Source organism: Trichosurus vulpecula, chromosome 4 (genome assembly GCF_011100635.1).
Source record: "Trichosurus vulpecula isolate mTriVul1 chromosome 4, mTriVul1.pri, whole genome shotgun sequence".
In the NCBI taxonomy this organism is placed as follows: domain Eukaryota; kingdom Metazoa; phylum Chordata; class Mammalia; order Diprotodontia; family Phalangeridae; genus Trichosurus; species Trichosurus vulpecula.
Window position 1 is genome coordinate 198,198,752 of NC_050576.1, and position 22,146 is coordinate 198,220,897.

General features: G+C 41.2%; 1 protein-coding gene across 2 annotated transcripts in view; it reads left to right on the forward strand.

Annotated features, from left to right (window-relative positions):
• Positions 1 to 294: 294 nt before the first annotated feature.
• RNF157 (ring finger protein 157) overlaps positions 295 to 22,146 on the forward strand; it is a 149,604-nt gene continuing 127,752 nt past the window's right edge. The window contains exon 1 of one of the 2 annotated variants that reach the window (XM_036757343.1): positions 295 to 690. In XM_036757343.1, the coding sequence (XP_036613238.1) occupies positions 603 to 690 (88 nt within the window). In that variant the 5' untranslated portion in view covers positions 295 to 602. The remainder of the gene's footprint in view (positions 691 to 22,146) is intronic. The other variant, XM_036757342.1, reaches the window with a different exon arrangement.

Sequence of the window (22,146 nt, forward strand, 5' to 3'; positions counted from 1 at the left end):
CCTGCTCAGTCCTCCTCCACCCCCTCTTCACTCCCCCTTTTCCTCCCTCCTGTCTTCCTCCTCTTCCTCCTTCCCGGTCCTCCTCCTCCTCATCTGCACGTGGCCCCCGAGGACCTCCCGGGCCTCCCACCCCCGCCCCAGCCCGGGGTAGGAGTGGGGGGGCAGGGACCAAGACTGCCTGCCTGGTGGCACGCGCCGCCGGCTCCCCTGCTGCATCCGCCCTCCCATTGGCTGCTGGAGTCCGGGCGCTCCCTCCCCGGCTCCCCATTGGCTGGAGCTGCCGCGGTCCTCTCCGCGCAAGCAGCCGCTGACATCACGCCGAACCTGGCCGTGGCGGCGGCGGCGGCGCCCCCTTCCTTTCCGCAGCCCCTCGGGCTCGGCTGAGGCCCCTCCGCGGTGCCGAGCGGAGGATGGTGCGAGGAGCCCCGGAGGCTCCCAGCCGCCAGAGCCGCAGCTCCCCGGCACAGCCTGCAGCCACGGGCAGCCGCCCCTGCTGCACTGGGCTCCGTCTGAGGGGCCGAGGCTGAGGTTGGGCGGGCAGCGCGGGCGCCTGGGGTAGGGGGGGACCGGGCCCGGGGCCCCGAGCGGAGACGCCCGCGGCTATGGGGGCCCTGACCAGCAGGCAGCACGCGGGCGTGGAGGAGGTGGACATCCCGTCCAATTCCGTGTACCGCTACCCGCCCAAGTCCGGTGAGAGCTGAGGGGAGTGGGGACCGGGCGGGGGCCGGGGCGGAGCTGGGCGTGACCTCTGCAGGCAGCTGGGGGCAAGGGAGGGGCGCGGGGAGGGAGTTCTAGGGCCGGGGTCCTGGGTGGGGGAGGGAACGAGGGCCCGGACTTTGGGGATGCTGGACCACCCGGCTGTCAGTCTCTTCCCAAGATGGGGTGACCGAGACACGGGGAAGGGGCAGAGCCCTTCCAGCGGGGTTCAGGATGGTGAGTCCCTCAGGGAGGAGGTGGGGTCCTGGTCAGGGTCATCTGCCTGTCAGTGTCACTGAATGATGATGATTTCCAGAAACTGGAGCCGGGTCGGTGCAGTTGGTTTTAGTGAAGGAAGAACCAGCTGCATCGAGGTTGTCACCCGGCATCGAATGGGACGATGAGCATATGCCTGCCTTCCAGTCCCGTGTCTCCCCCTACCTCAGGCCCCTCACCATCCCCTCCGTTCCCTATTTCTTTTGATGGGTTTAAGGCACTGCATTCCTCAGTGTAGACAGCGGCTACCCAGTGCTATGCAAGTCGGTGTCTACGTACAGGCTCCTCAGCGATTACTGAAGTGGCACAGGTTCGGGCTAGCTTTATTCTGAAAAATCTCCCTGCCTGCTGAAGGAGAGAGATGGGACACGATTTGCAAGCCAAAGCATTTTCCAGAGTCGGTTTGTTAGGACAAGCAAGCAGAAATCTTAGTTCCTAAAATCATTTGCCCTGTCCATGGACATCAAAGCCACTATGAGTGGCTTTACCCAGTGTGGTCACCTTTGTAGTAAAAAGGAGGGAGTGGCCAGTAAGCATGCAAATTGTACAAATTCAAGTACTGTATTTGTTCCATGAGGCAAGTAGTCAACTGATAATATTTTAAGTATAGGAGGTAGAGGCCTGAGAGGATCATAAGAGATCCCCCTGGCTCTATGAAGACAATACTTTACTAGCTCTGGGCCCCATAATCTTCAAGGGGCCAAGATTGCTACCACTTTCTTTTGGCTCAGGACTAGCTAGGACTCTTAGTGCTAGTCATAGTCCAAGACGTTCCCCTTTTCGGTTGAATAGAGACATATTGAATTAAAGTCACGGACAAGCCAGTTTCTCAGCAATATGTCCAGTTTCTGCCTGGTGAGGGCAGGAACCAGACAATGAACCTGCATCCCTGTGGAGCGTTTTGGCAAAGCTCTAATCCTCTCTGCTTTTGTGCCAGAGAATCCTTGCAGAGATGAATATTGTTAGCAGAGAGCTGTTTTAGTCAAGGTGGAACTGTAGGTCATTGACACGCTAACAAACTTCTGCCTAATTACTTTTATAAAGAAATGTGGCTTTTAGAAGATTTAAAGGCACATTTTTTTCTTTGGACAGAACAGCTGGATTTTGTGTGTTGAAACACCTGTGAATTTTTTCAGTTCACTTCTATTGCTAGAAACGATTTGCTGAACTTTTCTCAAGGGAAAGTCACTCACTGAGTTACATATGGGAGGATTAAATGATATTATCTTATATCTGTATAAGGCCTTGAAAGCAGAACATACATGTAAACTGCTGTTGTTATCATTATTTGGGAGTTAAAGTAGTTTCTGAGTACATATGTCTTGAACAATATAAATATAAATACTAATGTTGAGGTGGTAATATGAAAAAGGATATTTTACCTGTTACGGATCAGATTGACTCAGGACAGTTAAGAGGTTCAGGTTCAGGAGTGGAATAAAAGGAATCACTCATAGACATCCTAACATTTAACAGTAGGAAGTTTATTTAGCAACAGCACGGAAAAGACATTCAGCAAGTATGTAGCATCATTTCATTTCAGTGCAATGTCCCTATCTCTGTGCTGGCCCTGCAGACGTACTAGTTAGAAGTGTGTGGCAAGTCTGAGGAAAGAGCTTATGACTTCTCCTCTGGCTTTCGTACTTAGCCCGCTAGGAACTATGTCAGTGACTGGAGCCTTAGGCTAATTAAATACTGAGGACAGTTTCATTACCTTTTAGGGGAAAACTAACTTAGCCTATGTAATGGAGATTTTAGATTTTTACTCCTACTGTGTGTCACCCCTTGGTAGGAAGATCCTGAAAGTATTCCAGGAGACCTTTCCACCACTTAAATGATCATAGGATCTTTATTGAAAACTACAACTTCAGGGAAGGAAATGACGATGAAGAAAAGAAAAGAAAAACAAGAGAGAGTGGAAAGATTAACAGCAATGTAATAGCCCCTTGAAAGAGTGACATAGTATGGAAGGAGATCGAAGACCAGAAGTCCAAATTTCACCTCCCCTCTTTAGGACAGAGTCCTGGATCTGGTACATGTGGTAGGTAGGTAATACTAAATCTGTACAACTCACAGTGGGGCTCTCGATGAGACAGTGGCAAGAGAAGCACCAAGAATATCAGGGCCATAGCTTAGATGATGTTTTTGGCACAGTCACCAATCCATATCATGGGTCAGGATCATTTGTACTCTTGCAGTTAGCCTATTGCAGTGTGAGAGTCAATACCAAAACTCACTGTTATTCTGGGCCAGGCCCAAAGGAGGCTAGTGGAGTGATTTAGTCTCAGGGCTAGAATATAATGATAGACTTGTAGACCATAAAATGCAATACTTTACTAATAGCAAAGGACATAATTCCTAAGGTTAAAAAGATGGTAATTCAGAGAAAATGGCTATTCGTCTTCTCCCCTCCCCTACCATACACACCATGCATTTGCATTCTCCATATGGGGAAATGGCCACACGAGGTCAGGAAGATATTCTTGCAGTACACTGGGTATTCAACTAAGACTTCTGATGCTAAGTACCCATTGGCGGAACCTTTTATACCTTAGGTGGCAAGTAAGCCAAATGACCTCCCTGCCCCCCTAAAGCATCATTTCAGCCTGCATAAACAGGTGTCATTCCTACAACCCTTATCTTCACCACCACTCTCCTCCCCCTTCAGTGTCTTCCAGCCCACTAACTCTACCTCCCTGGGATTCCAGAGGGGAAAGTTACCAAATCTTTGTCCTTTTAGACCAGGAGTCAGTAAATTATGGCCCGTGGGCCAGATGTGGCCCACGGGCTGCAATCTGCTAACCTCTACTTTAGAAATCTCTGCTATACACTTTTATCTTTCCCCTTTTTTGTCAGAAAGAAATGCACCTCACAGCAATCTTACCCCTTGGTCTTCAAAGCTCTTCCTGAGAAGGAGTTGTTCATTCACTACTGGATACTATATTGGCAGCAAAATGGAAGGGTCTTATTAATTTCAGATTACAGTAAACAACAGGATTCAGTGGGCTTGCCTGCTCTGGGGACCTCTCCATTGCCCATTGTGCTTTGGCTAATTTATTTATTTATTTATTCTTATTCTTATTTATTCTGGGGCCTGTCTTATTTATTCTGGGGCCCGAGAGCTTTGTAGGGCTGCTGCCTGTATGTGTCAGGTTCTGAGTACTGTCTCTCCTGTACCAGGATCTGAGTGCTACCATGGGAACTGTCTCTGTTCTTCTGGGTAAGGGCCTAGAAATACCCAGTGCAGGGATCTCCATGCCACAATGGGCACCATTTCTCCTCCATTGGGCCAAGTGTTTCACCCTTATGCTGGGGCTGCCCTACCAGCTCCCAGTTCCATAAACTGAGTGTTACTGCTGCTGGATGGTCTACCACTTTGGTGAGATTAGGAATAGCTACACAGAATGGCTCAGGCTGCTTCAAGGGATTCTAGCCAGCCAGACCAGGGCTTGTGCTCCTTTTCTCTGTTAGTGGTTATCCTTTCTGGCAGCAGAAGGAATAGATGACTGAATGAATGAACAAATTTTTTTTTTCATTAGTTAGCTCTTAGTAAAAGCTCCAGGAGCTGTTGATATCTTGATATCTTGTTGTTGATATCTTGGTGTTGTCACCAAGGCTAGGAATTTCCATCTCAGGATTGCTCACCTGCGCTCAGAGAAAGAGACGCAAATCAAATAAGACAGAAGCTCCTCTAGGCCAGCACGTGTCTTCTAGTTGCTATGTGCAAGCAGTAATTTTTACGGGAGTGGGAGAAGGGTGTTCCTGGGCCTGCACTGGGGCTCACTGAGCAGGGGTCCCTTACCCATTCCTCACTTGACTTCCCAAGGAGAAAGGGAGCTGCTACATTTCACAGGATCTAGAAAGCATAGTTGTCTCTCCTTTTAAACTGATGTGTCTACCCCCAGTCCTCGGTTCACTAGCTTTGGTGCAAAGCACTTTTGTCCCTATCCCCAATTTTGGAAAGGTCCTCGAGGTTCAGAGGAAGATTAGGCACTATTTTTTCAAGTGTCTCCCCCAGTGCCTTGTGCCATAGAATTCCAACAGAGTACATGTGGCATAATTCCCAGTGGCCTCCCAATTACTATACAAAAAGTCCCAAACTACTCATTCAGCACAGTTCTTACACAATTCTCAAACTCTCTAGTCTTTAGAGAGAGTCCAGGCTTACCACAACATTTGGGTCTGGATATCACTAACACTCCCAAATAAAAATAAAATAGAGAAATTCAATTAACAACAGTTTACAACATGAATCATCTTCGGGGTATGGTAAAGATTCAGAGCACATTCACGTTTGTCTCTAGTTGTTGAATACCTACAGACAATTTACTCTCTCATTCCCCCAGGTCGGTGGGGTAGGCCTCATGGAATATGACCAGCACATAGAAACAAAGCCTAAACCATGGCAGCCACAGGGTGCAGGGCTTTTGTATAATGGCCTCTAATTACCCATGGCTCCCCTTCCTCTGAGTCACACTTCTCCCACTATTTCCAAATGCCTGACTCAGGCCAGTTTGATGGTTCAGGTTCAGATTCAGAATGAAATGAGACACTCATAGACTACCTAGCAGTTAACAAAAGGAAGTTTATTTAGCCATAGCATGGAAAGAATAGTCAAAGGATACAGCATCAGTTCGTTTGGGCACAGCATCCCTGCTTCTGTGTTGGCCATGTTGGGTGCACTGGCCAAAACGGTGTGTCAGGCTGCTGAGAAACACCTGACTTCTGCTCTAGCTTTTTTACTTGAGCTATCAGGAATGTCAATACCTGAGGGTTTACTTAGTTCAATGAGCAATTACACCTCAAGGACAGTTTCACTTCTTTTTAGGGGGAAAAGTAATTTAGCTTATATGGTGGGAACCTTATTGTATGTGACTTCTGTGAGACTTGTTATTTGGTTCTGCCTCTGACTCTCTTAGCCTTTTTGGGTTCACTTAATTGCAGGAGGCATTTGAGGGGCAGGCTTTATAATTAGACAAGTAGCTATAATTATGTACAGAAATAGACTGATAAAGCTGAATTTCTTGTGTCAAGTAGGTGTATATATATATTCACATCTGTTTGTGTATATATATGTATATATTTGTGTGAATATATATTCATATTTTTTTACTATTTTCGGCCTGGTATCAAACCCGTTGCTTATCTTTTGCTGATTAGCATGACTCTCTGTCTCCAGCTTGAGTTTTGACCTGTCTTTGTAAAATTTAAAAAAGTTTCATCTTTAGTTGAACTTCATCACACTCTGTTGCCCATAGTTGGCTGAGACAGATCTTTGTTGAATGAAGGAAATTATACTAATGAATCATGCAGGACTTGGGAAATGGTAAAATCTGTGGCCAAATTCAGGCAAAACTTGGAGTCATTTTGGCTTGTTGAAGAGTCTGACCTATAGTCCTCATGATGTCTTTTCATTCTATACTTGAAAGTAGAATGGGTGAACTTTTCTTAAGTTGACTGGCATTTTGGGATTCCAAAAGGCAGAAGGGGGGCATAACATTGCAGGCCTGGGAGATAGTCAGTGCAAAAGCACCAGGGAGATAAGAGATGGAGTGTCCTTTGGGAGGAATAGCAAGAAGATGAGTGTGATTGATCCATAGAGGGAAGTAATATGTAAAAATACTACAAAAGTAGAAAGGGTCCAGTTTGTGAAGAGTTTAAAATGCCAGACAGAAGAGTTTATGTTTGGTCCTGTAAGTAATAGGGAGCCCCTGGAGTTTATTTTGGAGAGGGATGACATGGTCAGATAGGAACTTTAGGAAAATTACCTAGGTAGCTGTGTGGAGGGTGGATTGTAGAGGGGAGAGGACCAAGGCAAGGAGATCAACTAGGAGGTCATTGCAATTGCCAAGGTAACAAGTGATGAGGACCTGAACTGGGTATTGACTGTGTGAATGAAGGGGAGACATGCTAGAGAGGTAGAGAGAGAAGTAACAAGATTTGACAACTTGTTGAACGTATATATAGTATGAGTGAACCTGAGGTATCAAGTTTGACCCAGAGATTACGAATATGGGTGACTCGAAGAATGTTGGTACCTTCAACAGGAATATAGAGAGGTGGGTTTTATGGGAGGGGTTTAAGTTTGAGATGACTATAGAACTTCCACTTTGAAATGTGTAATAGGCAGTTGGTTATGTGGATAGAGCGCTGCGCCTGAAGTCAGAAAGACTTATGTTTCTGAGTTCCAATCTGGCCTCAGTCACTGTGTGACCCTGGGCAAGTCACTTAACCTTGTCTGCCTCAGCTTCTTCATCTGTAAAATGAGCTGGAGAAGGAAATGGCAAACCGCTCCAGTATCTTTGCCAATAATACCCTAAATGGGGCCATGGAGAGCTGGACCTGACTGAAATGACTGAAAAAAGCAACAACAGTAATACAGGATTGGTGCTCGGGAGAAAGCTAAGGCTCGATGCATAGATTTAGGATTTTTAATTACACAGATGTAAAAAAAAGTCAGTCCATGGCAGGGAGAATTTGGCAGTGAAGTAGTTTAAATTTAAATAGATATGTTTACTTACATACATTTTTAATCTTTGCTAAGAAGTACATGAAAATAATTTTTGAAGAAACAGAAGGGATGGTGGGAGTTAGTTTCTTCAGCATTTCTAGGATAACACAGAAAGCAGACTATAGCATTATTCTATTCTGTTTGGCTGTGGCTCTCTTTATTTTTGACCTTGAAGCCTATTGATAGCGTTATAGCTAGTTACCTTTGCTTTGTTTTATCATTGAAGTACATTCTGTGGGTCCTCTGTTGCTAAGTGCACATATGCACTTTAACAAAGTCGTGGCTTTGCTGAGGTGGCTCCTTTTACTCAGGTGTGTCCCACTTTGATAAGAGAATCTGGATGGTGAAAGATTATCAGGTCATGTTATTTCTACCTAGGAAGAATTGGGAGGATAGACCACAAGGACACTTAAAATGTGTTTTAATTCTCAGTTTAAAGAAAGGTAGTGCTTTTCTCTCTATACCCTTGAGGCTACTCATCTTTTGTTTATTGGAGAATACAAGGTACTAATTTTATACAAGATTTAAGTGTGTAAGACTACAACTTAGTTATATGAAATACAGATGTGGGATAGGAACTTGTGCTTACCTAGGGTTATGATACTAAAATAACAAAGGTGATTGTCCTAGCATCCCTGGTAATGATTCCATGGTACATGGAACAAATGTGCTTCTTGCATGTTTGGCTTCCAAATGAGATAATTGTCTACTCCCCCCTCCTCAGCAGCAATCAGCCGGCTCTGAAGCAGATACGTGTCTTTTATTTGGTAAAGGGATCAAAACTTCTTCGCAGATGTCTGTTGTACCCACTGCTGTCACCATTCACACCAGACTAAGCTTTGGTGGCTGCCAAACTTTTTTTGTTTATGATCAGACACAGGATGAGAGAGAAAGACAGAGAGAGAGAAAGAGAGAGAGAGAGAGAGAGAGAGAGAGAGAGAGAGAGAGAGAGAGAGAGAGAGTGTGTGTGTGTGTGTGTGTGTGTGTGTGTGTGTTTTGAGGAGGACATAATCGGCAGGTAAATGGCACAAATGAGCACTGGATGCTTTGGTTGCATCCAGGAGTTAGACCTCTGTTTCCTTATCTCTTCCTTCTCTAACTGAGCCAGGAGCAAGTTAGAGCCAAGTAGCAAGTATGGTATTCTGTCAGTTTTGGGGACCTCCATCCTCCTTTTGCATCCTGCCAGAGCCCTGGAGGAGTGGGGTTGGGGAGACAGCGTTTAGAAATCAGACACAACTTTACCTGTCAGTGGCACTTCTTCCTACAAGGCACAAGATGAAGAATGAACTCCTGTTGCTTTCTCTTTCTTCCCTGAAGCGTCTAAAGCCAAGTTCAAAGAAATGTCACCAAACTAATGAATTCTGGAAAAGCATCTGTTTGAGCCTCCTATCTCCATAGCAACTCTATCTGGGCAGGGAGCCCAAGAAGCTAGAGTTACATTCCTCCCTCTGGTCAGGAATCTTGAAGTCCCTTGTTAAAAAAAAAAATGAGCCAGGGTATACTTGAAATCTGCAATTATATAACATAAGCATAAAAACAAATACCAGTATTTTAAAATAACAAGGATAATTTTCCTAGTGTCTCAGGTAATCATTCCATGGTTCATGGAACAAATGCAACAAATGTTCATTAACAATACATGCAACATACCCTTTGACCCAGCAACACTGGTATTAGGTCTGTATCCCCAAAGAAATTAAAGAAAAAGGACCTGTATGTACAAAAATATTTATAGCAGGTCTTTTCGTGGTGGCAAAGATTTGGGAACTGAGCGGATGCCCATTAATTTGGTAATGGTTTAAACAAGTTGAAGTATATGATTGTGATGGAAGAAATGACAAAGAGCGTGGTTTCAGAAAAAAAACTCGCCAAGACTTATATGAGCCGATGCTAAATAAAGTAAGCAGAACTGGGAGAACAACACATACAGCAGCAGCAATATTGTAACGATAATCAACTAGGAAAGATTTAGCTGCTCTAATCAGTACAGTGATCCTCAACAACTCCAAAGGACCAACGATGAAAAATGCTGTCCAGCTCCAGAGAGAACTGATGACCTCTGAATGAATATTAAAGCATCTTTTTCCCACTTTGTTTTTCTTGTTTCTCCTCCTCCTCCCCCACCTACCTTTCTGCAACATGGTGAGATTTCTTTTTCAGAAACCAAGCCTTAAATCCACCTCACTCTGGAGCTCATAGATTGGACAACTGGTCCTTGCCCTCCTAGCAGAGTGAATGTAAATACTAAATGGTGACTGGTTCTCTTTTGGCCAGGAACCCTGAGGGTCTTCTCCTCCCAGTTTGATTTTTTTTTTTGAGTTTTTGATTAAAGGGACCATCCCTTGATTAACTTCTTAAAGAGGCCTATTCACTGAATGGGCATTACTTCACTTACAGTGAGCACCTGAAAATACCTTGGCCTAAAAGGGCCATGGTCCTCCCAGTGCACCCTGGGCCATCTCCAGTCGTCCTGGTGAATATCAGGCCACTGGACCCACATGGCTGTGGAGGAGAACGTGCGGCTGGTGACCCTGCACGGCCCTCCCTCCCTCAAATCAAAGTCAACTGCAAGTCACGTCGTCACCTCCCTGATGTCATGTTCCTCTTCGAGAAGGAAGGACAGACACAACAGCAACCTGGAACGTGGTTAATATGGAAATATGTTTTGCATGACTACATGTGTATGGTTGTTGTTGTCGGTCAGCCATTTGCAGTCACGTCCAACTCTTCATGACTCCATTTGGGGCAAAGATCCTGGAGTGGTTTGATGTTTCCTTCTTCAGCTTATTTTACAGATGAGGAACTGAGGCAGACAGGGTTAAGTGACTTGCCTGGGGTCACATGGGTAGGAAGTGTCTGAGGCCAGATTTGAACTCGAGAACACGAGTTTCCTTGACTCCAGGCCCACTGTACCACCCAGCTAACCATGATTTTACATCATACATATGTATGATGGACATAGTATTTCTTGCCTTCTCAATGGGTGGGGGGAGAGGATAAAGGGAGAGAGAGAATTTGGAACTGAAAATAAAAATTAAAAATAAAATACATGAAATAAACACAGTACAATAAAAAGCATTGTATAATACTTAAGTGACTACATATCTAAATTACACATAGGATGTATTGCATGCATATCTTTAGATTATATGTGTATCCACAGTGCTCAAGCAAATAGTATTTTTTGTTTGTTTGTTTAAACAAAACATATGGTGGACTGCATGGGGCCCATGGACTGCAGTTTGCTGATCCCTTCTCTATAGAGCTAAAATTTTAAGCAAGAAAGGAATTGCCTTTGGGTTCAGTCATCTCGTTCAGTCTGAACTCCGGGTCCCTTCAGTTTGAGATAAAGTTGTTGATTAAGAATACGTGATGTCTCCTTTACTAGACATTTCACTTTTAGAGCCAGTACCTGTTTCAGATAGTTTTTGTATAATTGATAGGTGGTCTTCCTTTCCCAGTCTGCTGAGCTAAGCATTTGTTCTCTCCACCTGCTCATTAGACTGTCCGACTAACTTTTCTTTGCAGTAAGTGCTTGCAAGCAGTTGTATTTCACAGGGCCCCCTCCGTTTTCTGAAGCAATTCTGCCAATAGGTTATTCATTTTCTCAGCAACCTTGTATGGCTTAGTTTCCATTGATTTTATAACTTCTGTTTCCCTTGATTTCCATATTTTCTTAACAAAACTCTTTGTCGGAGGTCTTAACAGACCAGGAGTCTTGGGCATCAAACTGGTGTTTGTTTCAGTTGGAGCTGGTGGATAAGCTTCTTTCACCTTCTCTCTTGGCTGAGAGATGTACTTGTTTTGTGTATTTGTATCATCTTCATTCTTAGAAATGCCAGGAAGCATAAGTCATTAGACAGGTGTGACTCTCACCCAAGCATCACCACGGATGGTGAAAAGCCTGTGCATTCATTCCTGGCAGAGTTAAATACATGTAGTAGAATGCTGACTCTGTTGAGATTTTTGTTCTGGTTTTAGAGTTCCCTATGTATTTATAAGTGCATGATTGAACCATTTAGGCTGTTGGTCTCCTGTGGATGGGAAGGTATAGTTCCAGACTTCTTGATGTCTTCGAAGGTAACATTTCCTTGGACAACTTGGCTTTTAAAATCTTTACCTTGGTCAGAATGGATCCTAGGAGGGAATCCATACGTTGAGGAATGCTTCTTCCACAATATTTTGGCAATCATAGAATATTTCTTGTTTTTAATTGGGCATATTTTTACACACCTGGTGAAATGTTCATTCAGGTCTAAGATAGGACTTATGTTTACTATCTCCTTCTAAAGATAAAAAGTCAGTACAGAAGACTTATGTGAACCGATGCAAAGTGAAATGAGCAGAACCAGTAGAACATTGTATATAGAAGCAGCTATATTACATGATGATCAACTGCAAATAAATTAGCTATTCTTAGCAATACAACGATCTAAGACATTTCTGAAGGAATTATGAAAAGTGCTGTCCATTTCCAGAGAAAGAACTGATGAAGTCTGAATTCTGATTGAAGCATACTTTTTCTTTACTTTATTTTTCTTGGCTTTTTTTTGTCTGTATTTTCTTTCACAGCATGACTTACATGGAAATATGTTTTGTATGACAGCACATGTATAACCTGTGTCAAACTGCTTGCCTTCTCAGTGGGAGGAGAGAAAGGGAGGGAGAGAATTTGGAACTCAAAATCTGAAAAAAAGTTAAAATTGTTTTTAATATATAACTGGGGAAAATAAAATACTATTTTTTAAAAGAGTCAGTACAGACAGATTCCCAAGGTTTGCTAGTGATTTTATTATCCAAACATGGAGCATAATTTAGCAGTGTTCTTCTTTGTACACATTGCCCAAGTTTCACACTTCTTAGTGACATCTGTTGCCATCTTGAGTAAGTAAAATCTGTTTTTTTCTAGCTCTAGGGTCTTCTCTTGACTCATATGTTTGAAGTCATCATGCAGTGCTTTCATGGCTATAGAGCGTTATGCTTTGTGTGGCAGCAACTGCTTTCTCATACCATACGTTGGATTAGTCACAGTTCAATACAACATTCCATTGTAGAGCTCCAGTTTCTGCTGTTGTCTCAACAGTAAGTTGCCTCCCAGTGACTAGAACTAGAGTGTTCTAGCATCACTTCTTTGTTCCTTGGCTTCTATGGTTTCTGTCAGTCTGTTACCATCCATCTGTACATACTGCCAATCATTCACAGATAACTGGAACAAAGAAAGTTACTTAATGGAAATAAGGGCCACCTATGCTGCTGCCATGCCATCAGGTAGAAAACCCCAGCTCTCAGTTACACTTCCACTTCATTTTAGCCCTGGTTCCTGGGTATTCCATATAACTTTTATATCTGCTTTTGCTGTTACTGCAACTTTATTGTCATATGGCCTTCGAAACAGAGCATTTGCATCCATATTAGTCTTCCCTGGCCTGTGGCATATGCTGAATTCCTAACTGGTTGGTGCTGCTACCTATATCTGGCATGCAGCATCCGTTGGGCACTAGTCTGAATGTAAAGGATGGGTTGTTGTCGATCCACACTTGGGGTTTTGTTCTATACACAAAGTCCTTCACCTTTTCAGTGACAGTCTACTCTAAAGAGCCAGCATGGCTTCATCAAGAACAGATCATGCTAAATTAACTTCATTTCCCTTTTTTTTGGTAGGATTACTAAACCAGTAGACAAGGGAAAACTATTTATATAGTTTACCTAGATTTTAACAAAGCTTTTCCTAAAGCATCTCATGTTATTTTTGTGGAAAAGGTGGAGAGATAAGGACTAGACAATAATACAATCAGATGGATTTAGAACTGGTTGGATGGCTGAATTCAAAGAGCAGTTGTTATTGGTTCAGTGTCAGCATGGAAGAAAGGCTTGTTGGAGTGCCCCTGGGATCTGTGCTGGGCCCTGTGCTGTTTTAACATTTTTATCAACATTTTTGTCTATTCCTCAGATAAAGGCAGAGATAGTATGCTCTTCCTATTTACAGATGACACAAAGCTGAGAAGAATAGCTAACACAGTGGATCTAAAAGTAAGGATCCAAAAGAACCTCAAACCCTAAAGCATTAGCAAATACCTTATCTCAGGAGAACTCCCAGTGTTCAGTCTAGATCCTTATCCTTGGAGGTTGGCCTATAGATTGGTTACCACGTATTATTTCCTATTATCATTACTTCATGAGTGTCTGAATGTCCAAATGTTTCAGGTAATTCACAGAGCACTTCCAGAGTGACCTTGTCTGGCTTTATACTACTTTAAGTTAATTACTCAGCAATCCTTCAAATATTTCACATTTCTTTACAATACTTTAATATAGTATCTTTAGTCTTATTTTCTGCAGCTTCTAATGTTAGGAGGCCTCTATGACTTTCAATACATATAATGTAACCACACATTTTAACCACTTCAGCACCTATCTCTTTGAGAGATTGCTCCATGTTTAAGACATTCAGCAAAGTCAGTAAAAATGCAAAGGCATACTATGATAACATAGGAAGAAGGGCTATGTGCAATGAATAAAGATTGTTATCATTGCATCAGAAATAAACTTCAGATCATGAAAAAAACAATATCAATAATTTTTTCACATACCGGTATAGAGCACATAGCCATATAGCATGCAGGAAAGCACTTCATGCTCATAGCCACATAAACATGGTGCCTCATCAATATAGTGTATCGATTAATTGTAGCAGTAGAACATTTTGCATAACAATATTTTTGTGTTTGCACCAGATAGGTCATGGGAATTGAGAAATGTTTCTAAGAAGATGAGGACAACACCCAATAAAATTGAATATGAAATTGGAAAGAAAAGCAGGGCTTTCTTGTCACAAACCTATAAAAATTACAGTATCAGAAAGTGTACAAAATATACACCTCAAAAAAGAAAAGAAAACCAGAATTGCATTTAAAAGGAGCTGGATTAGCAATAGCCTGCTCACAATTGAAAAAATAAGACAAAAATAAATTCCTGGAGTTGGGAGGTGAAATCCCAATAGAGGCGAAACCAAAAGAAACAAGACAAAAACTAAAAGAGTATTTAACATGTCATACTAGGAAAAAATCAATAAGCACAAAGATATTAAAAATTAAACAGCTGAGACATAAAATGACAATGAAAGTGAATGAAACAATTTCTTCTGACCAGCATTAAGAATAAAGCTTGAAACTCAAGATGGTCACTAAAAATCTCAATCATGAGAGGATTAAGAGAATTTTTATAAATAATTAAACATAAGTCTCAGTAGGAAAGAAAGAACAAGAAAAAAGAAAAAAATGATCTTTCAAAAATTAATTCCCAGTGGTGAAATCCTAATTTCTTAACTTTTAAAGGAGTGGGATGTGCTGTGTGGTGAAGCCTGCTTGTGAGCCCTGTGCCTGGAGGAGTTTGGAGCTTGTAGAAATCTTGAGCTCAGTCTTGAGCTGCAGGAGGGCCAAAGTTGATTGGGTATCCCCAATACTGGCAAACAATATTCATACAAAATATTTATATGCAGTGTAAATGGGAGGTAACCTCAGAAGGAAGGCTCTGGTTATGGGGGGAGGGAAAGATACCCGGAAAGGCTTCTGACAGAAAGTGGGAGTAGCACTGAGTTTTGGAGAAAGCAAAGTAAGCCAGAAGATGGAGGTAAGGAGGCCATCCTCTCTGTCCATAGGAGATGGCTGAATAATTGAGAGATGGAGTGTTTTGTGTAGGAACATCAAGAATGCCTGTATCATGCACACCATTTTGGGGTGGGGAGAAAGGAGAGACGGGGAGAAAATTTGGTACTCAAAATCTTGTGGAAAATGAATTTTGAAAACTAAGAATAAATTAATAAAAATTAAAAAAAGAATGCCTTTATCACTAAATAGTAGAGAATGTAGAGGAGGGCAAAGCAGAAAAAGATTTGGAAAGGTCAGCATAGGGGCATACTCCTCTAATCCCTGGTATTGTTGAGGCTGAGGCTGGTGCATCCCTTGAACTACAATAGGGTTAAACTTGAAGGGGAGGTCCATGCTAAGTCTGGCATCAATAAGGTAAGCCTCAGAGAGGAGGGGCATAGGAGGGAGGCACCAGGCTGCCTTAGTCAAGGGGAACCAGCCCTGGCATGAAACAGAACAGGTCAGAGTTTTTGGGCAAGTCAGTACTGGGATCAGGCCCCTGAGTTGCTAACCTGGGTATGACAGATAAACCAAGTCTCAAAGAGAAAAAGTTAAATGTGGGAGTGGGCGTCACACATGTATCATAGCCATGTGTAGGAAAGTGTCATACTTGTAAAAGGAGTATGAACGGAAGCCCCAGTTCTGTAGAGCACAATAGAAAATCCCTCCTAGAAATCTGTTCCTCTCCAGGATCAGCTACTGATGTCTTCAAGGGCTTCTAGTTCTAGGAGTTTGTGTAGATATCTTTATCTAGATCATCTACATAGCTATTAATGCATATATTGATATAGACAATAAGTACATAGATAATGCATATTGATGTGTATATATAGATGGTATATATGTACACATACATGTATACATACGTATATCTATATACACATATATTTTGGGTTGTTCAGTCATGTCCAATTCTTTGTGACTCCATTTGAGGTTTTCCGGGCAAAGATACTGGAGTGGTTTGCCATTTCCTTTTTCAGGTCATTTTACAGATGAGGAAACTGAGACAAATAGGGTTAAGTGACTTTCCCAGGGACACAGAGTTAGTAAGTGTCTGTCTGAGGACAGATTTGAACTCAGGAAAATGAATCTTCCTGACTTCAGGCCTGGGCATTCTATCCACTGAGCCACTTAGATGGCCTACATGTATGTGGTGGGGTAGAGGGGAGGAAAAAGAGAGAGACAGCAGATTTATGAGGACAAGCCCCCCATTTGGACCAAGGTTACACAGGGTCAAAAGTTGAGGTCACCCTTAAAGGTTACCCCTCAGCTTGTCATTTTACCTGTACCCATTTTTAACTTAATAAACTGGAGAAAATTCCATCCCCATAGGTAGTTACTCATTTCTCTCTATATCGAACTTAGTAATCTAGGATTAAATAAATGTTAAGTTAATGAATATGCAGTTTATTAACAATGAGATCAAATAATGGCATAGACAAAATAATTATTTACAGTGTTTTAGCTATGAGAGATCAGAGCCAGAATCACTTCAAACCATTACTTTGTAAGACAGAAGAAAAGACAGAGATCAAAACCCCTTACTAATTTTGCTTACTTTTTGATCAGATCTCCCCCTCCCCTCCACCACACACATACATTGTCACATCCCATTCACTTAATTCAGGATCACAAAAATCTCTTCACGAGTTATGGGTTGCAGTAAAGAAAAATCCCCCTTCTTTTTTTTCTTTTTCAGCTTATCTCCAGCCATGACAGGAAAATAATTTCTTCAGCTTCTTTTAAGCCATTGCTCTTAACACTCTCCAGTCTCACTCTTCATAAATTTCTCTTTATAGTATTTCTTCATAAAATAACAGCTAGAACACTTCTTTGAAGAAAAATTTTTCCTGAACCTCTTTCTCTCTTTTTTCATAATTTCTCTCAACCTCTATTAATTCTTTTCTTTTTTCTCAAAAACTGCCAAATATTAAATATTCTATTTAGTTCTTTAAGCTACATTAACTGTAACTATAGTCTTTGTAGGAGATGGCTTTTGAAATAGATATTATAGATGCAATTATATCTCTGCTGATAGACTCTCCTCGTTGGGGGGAGGGTGAGACTTATCCTTATCTCTTAATGATATTAATACATCTCTTGCATGTAGGACTTCCAGATGGAATAAGAATATACTACTCACCCCTGGCATCTCAGCCCAATGTGAAGCTGGGATGTTTTTCATATCTTTCTAAAAGGATCAAAACCACTTCCCAAATCTCTTCCTGCTGCCATCATTAATCTTACCAGCCCTGGATTTGGCAGCTGCCAGCTTTTCTCCATTTATAAATGAACACAGGATATGTGTGATAATGTGTGTTTGTGTGTGTGTGTATGTGTGTAGACCGGATCATAAGACAAACAGGATAAATGAGCACTGGTGCTTTGGCTGCAGCCAGACACTAGACCTCTTTCTCTCCTTCCATTTCTTCTTTCTCTATCTGAGCAGGAAGCCAGGTAAGGCCAATAGCAAGTATCACATCAGTTTCATGTGCCACCATTCTGCCAGAATCCTGGAAGGGAAGGAAGAGGAGGAGGAGGAGAAAAAGGAGGAGAGGGGACCCGGCAGTTAGAAATCAGAGACCCTACAAGTGACCCTTCCTTTCCTATGACCAATCTGAAGAATCAGCTCTTCTGGTGTCTTCTTCCCAGAAATCTTCAAATTCAGATTAAGAGATATTACCAAACTAGTGAAATATGCCCAAGTTTCCCATCTGCAGAGCCAGTAGTCTGGCAAGCCAGTGTTACAGACTAGTCCAATTAGGCATAAAAAAGGGCAGTAGAAGTTGTTGGGATACTATGACTAAAAATGGATTCTGGAATTCATAATGAATATATACTTGCTATACTAAAAATTGGCATCGAATGGAGCAGTGTTCATTTTTTTAGAAGTCAATCTTGTCGCTTTATTTTTGTTTTAAAATATTTTAGTTTTTCCAGTTACATGTAAAAACAATTTTTAACATTCATTTTTTAAAATTTGGAGTTCCAAGGTTTTCCTGGTTCTGTTCACTTCACTTTGCATCAGTTCATGTAAGTCTTTGTACACGCTTCTAAAAGCACCCTGCTCGTCGTTTCTTGTAGCACAATAGTATTCCATCACAATGATACCACAACTTGTTTAACCATTCCCCAACTGATGAGCATATCCTCAATTTCCAATTCTTTGCCACCACAAAAAGAGCTGCTATAAATGTTTTTGTACGTATTGGTATTTTTCCTTTTCTGGGGGGGCTCTTTGGGATATGGAACTGGTAGTGGTATTGCTAGGTCAATATCCAGTTTTATAGCCCTTTGGTCATAGTTCCAAATTGGTCTCACAATTTCACCAACAGTGCATTAGCATCCCAATTTTCCCACATCCCTACCAACATTTGTCATTTTCCTTTTCTGTCATACTAGCCAAGCTGATAGGTATGAAGTGGTACCTCAGAGTGATTTTAATTTGCATTTCTCTAATCAATAGTGAGTTAGAGCATTTTTCCATATGACTATAGATAGCTTTGATTTCTTCATCTGAAAACTGCCTCTTCATATCCTTTGATCATTTATCAATTGGGAAATTGTATTGTTATAAATTTGAATGTTTCCTATATATTTGAGAAATAAGGCCTTTTTATCAGAGAAACTTGCTATACAATTTCCTCCCAGTTTTGGCTGCATTCGTTTTGTTTCTGCAAAAACCTTTTCAATTTAATGTAATTGAAACTGTCCATTTTGCATCCCATAGTGCTCTCTGTCCCTTGTTTGGTCATAAATTCTTCCCTTATCCATAGATCTGACAGGTAAACTATTCTATGCTCCTCTAGTTTGTTTAGAATATCACTATGTTGAAATCATGTACCCATTTTCACCTTATCTTGGTATATGGTGTGAGATGTTGGTCTCTACCTAGTTTTTGTTAAACTGCTTTCCAGTTTTCCCAGCAGTTTTTGTCAGATAGTGAGTTCTTGTCCCAAAAGTTGGAATCTTTGCATTTATCAAACACTAAATTACTATAGTCATTCTACCACTCTATGTCTTAGCCAGTACCAAGTTGTGTTTTAATGATTACGGCTTTGTAATACAATTGGAGATCTGGTAGGGCTAGGCCTTTGTTTCCTCATTGCCTATTCTAATTTCTTCAGTTTATTTTTTTTTTTGCCTTATTGCTATAGCTGGCATTTATGGCACAATGTTAAATAATAGTGCTGATAATGGGCATCCTTGTGTTACTCCTGATCTTAATGAGAAGGCATCCCTATTACAGATAATACTTGCTGATGGATTTAGACAAATAGTATTTATTTTAAGGAAAGCTCAATTTATTCCTATGCTTTCTGGTGTTTTTAATAGGAATGAGTTTTGTATTTTGTCAAAAGCTTTTTTGTAACTGTTGGGATAGTCATATGATTTCTCTTGGTTTTATTATTGATAAATTCAATTATGTGGATGTATTTTTTGATATAAATCCCATCTGGTCACAGTGTACGAGCTTTGTGACACATTACTATAGTCTTCTTGTTAGTATTTTATTTACAATTTTTGCATCAATATTAATTAAGGAAATTGGCCTATAGTTTTCTTTTTCTGTTTTTGCTCTTTCTGGTTTAAGTACCATATTTTAGCTACCATGTTTGTGTCATAAAAGGAATTTGGTAGGACTCCTTCTTGCCTATTTTTCTAAATAGTTTATATGTTATTGGAATTCATTGTTCTTTGAATGTTTGTTACAATTCATTTGTGAAGCCATCTGGTCCCTGGGGATTTTTTTCTTAGGGAGCTCATTGATGGCTCATCCAATTTCTTTTTCTAGGATGAGGTTATTTGAATATTCTGTGTCCTCAGAGAGGATTCTGGGAAGATAGAGGAGTAGGTCAGAAAATTCCAAGCTCTCAAGATTTTCCCCCACAAAAGAGTTAAAATAGCACCTTAGGGAGAACAAAGTATGGGTGGAGACAAAGAAGAATTGGGGCACAATTTGAGAAGATCTGAAAAAAAATCCCAGGAAGAGGTTTGGTCAGGCTTAGAGTAAACACCTCCAGGCTAGGTTCCATTTTAACAATAAGCGCAAGCCCCTTAAACAACAAGCAGCTAGTCCTGGGGCTAGTGGATTTAAGAGGCTGCCTTGGCTCCAGCCACAGGAACTTTTCACCCCGGGGTAGTGAGGGGAATTGGGCGTTTGAGCCCAGGAAGATTGAGGGAACCTCAGCTGATGAGGAACACCAGACCCAGCTGTGCTTTGAAGACCAGTGGGGGTGAGAAGGAACCACCACGGGCTGGATTAGTACAGAAGCAGTTGGGCAGAAAACCCGTGGCTGTGAGCACTTACAAGAGGTTGGAGGTTTGGCTTTGATTCCAGGCTAGAGGGGAGAGCTGAAGATCTGGGGCAAGAGACACCATTTCCCATACCCCAGGGCTAGAGGTGATTACAAAAATCAAGCTATTACCACAAAAAATGCACAGGCAAAGGAGAAAGAATCCAACCATAGAAATCTGTTATGGGAATAGAGATGACCAGGTTCATCTTAAGAGGAGGACATTGAAGTAAAGAAACCCCCAAATAGTAATGTCAAATGATCACCTGCCCAAAAAGAATTTATAGAAGGTCTTAAAAAAGACTTTAAAGATCAAATGACAGAGATGGAGGAAAAACTTAAAAAAAAAAAGAATAATCCAAGAAAAACAAGAAGATTGTGAAAGGAAAGTTAACTGATCCAGAATCTTAAGGAAGAAAATGACACCTTGAAAATTAGGATTGGGCAAAGTGAAGCCAGCCAAATTAGAAGAGATCAAGTAATAATTAAACAAAACATAAATAATGAAAAAATAGAAGAGAAAGTAAAACATTGTATCAGAAAGGCAGTAATAACAGTGTAGATGATAATTGTCAAAATGCCTATGTGGTTCTGTATACTCTCCACATAGAAGGTAGAAGAAGTAAACCATTTATTCAGACACCAGAGGATCATATCCCATAACCAAATGTTCAGCTCCAACAGCCAGTTAGCCCACTTTATCATAATAGCAAGGAACTTAAAACATGAGCATAACATGGAGCCTCATCATCCCTAAACCTCTCAGACCCCCTGCTGGGGTCTTCCCAAAAACAAACTCACAGTACAGCTAAGTCACAGTCTGTTCAGCTCTAACTATCATGATGGCCATGAGCAGCCATTAGCAGCCATAACTGCTCTCTCTCTCCATTTCCTGTGACATAACTTCCTTTTCCTGTCAGGAAGCTCCTCCTACCACACTTGACTTAGGCTTCCTGTGATGGAAGCAGGTCACATGGCCTATTAACGGGTGGGAAAGATCTTCAAATCTAAATTGCTACTACAAACATCTTAAAAGAAAAACAACAGATTTGGTAGAATAGATCAAGAAGAGAAAATATAAAAATAATTGGACTAACTGAAAGTTATGATCAAGAAAAGAATCTTGATACAATAATACAAGAAATAATTGAAGAAAATTGTCCTGAAGCATTAGAACAAGGCAGGGAAGTAGAAGTAGAAAAAATCCATCCATCACCACTTAAAAGAGGAAAACTCATAGGAATAGCATAGTCAAATTCCGAAACCCCCTGCTCAGCATCAAAATTAAAACAATTTAAATATGGCAGTGCCACAATCAGAATTACACAAGACCTAGCAGCAGAAACATTAAAGAACTGCAGGTCTTGAACGCAGTATATTGAAGAGCAAAAGACCTGGGGCTCTGGCCGAAAATATCATACCCTGCAAAGTTAAGTATTATTTTCAATGAAAAAAAAAAGATGGACATTTGATAAACTTTCAGACTTTAAGACTTTGTAAAAAAAATCCTCAACTTAATAGAAGATTCGACATACAAGAACCAAGAGAAACATAAGGTATATACCAAAGATTAATTATAAGGGATTCATGAGGACATACTGTTTACCTTTTATATAATGTAAAATGTGTGTCTAAGATTCTTATTAATAGCTGGCGAGCTCAAAAGAAAGATTGGGTTAAACCTATGATATAAATTTAAAAAAGTAAAACCATTTAAGAA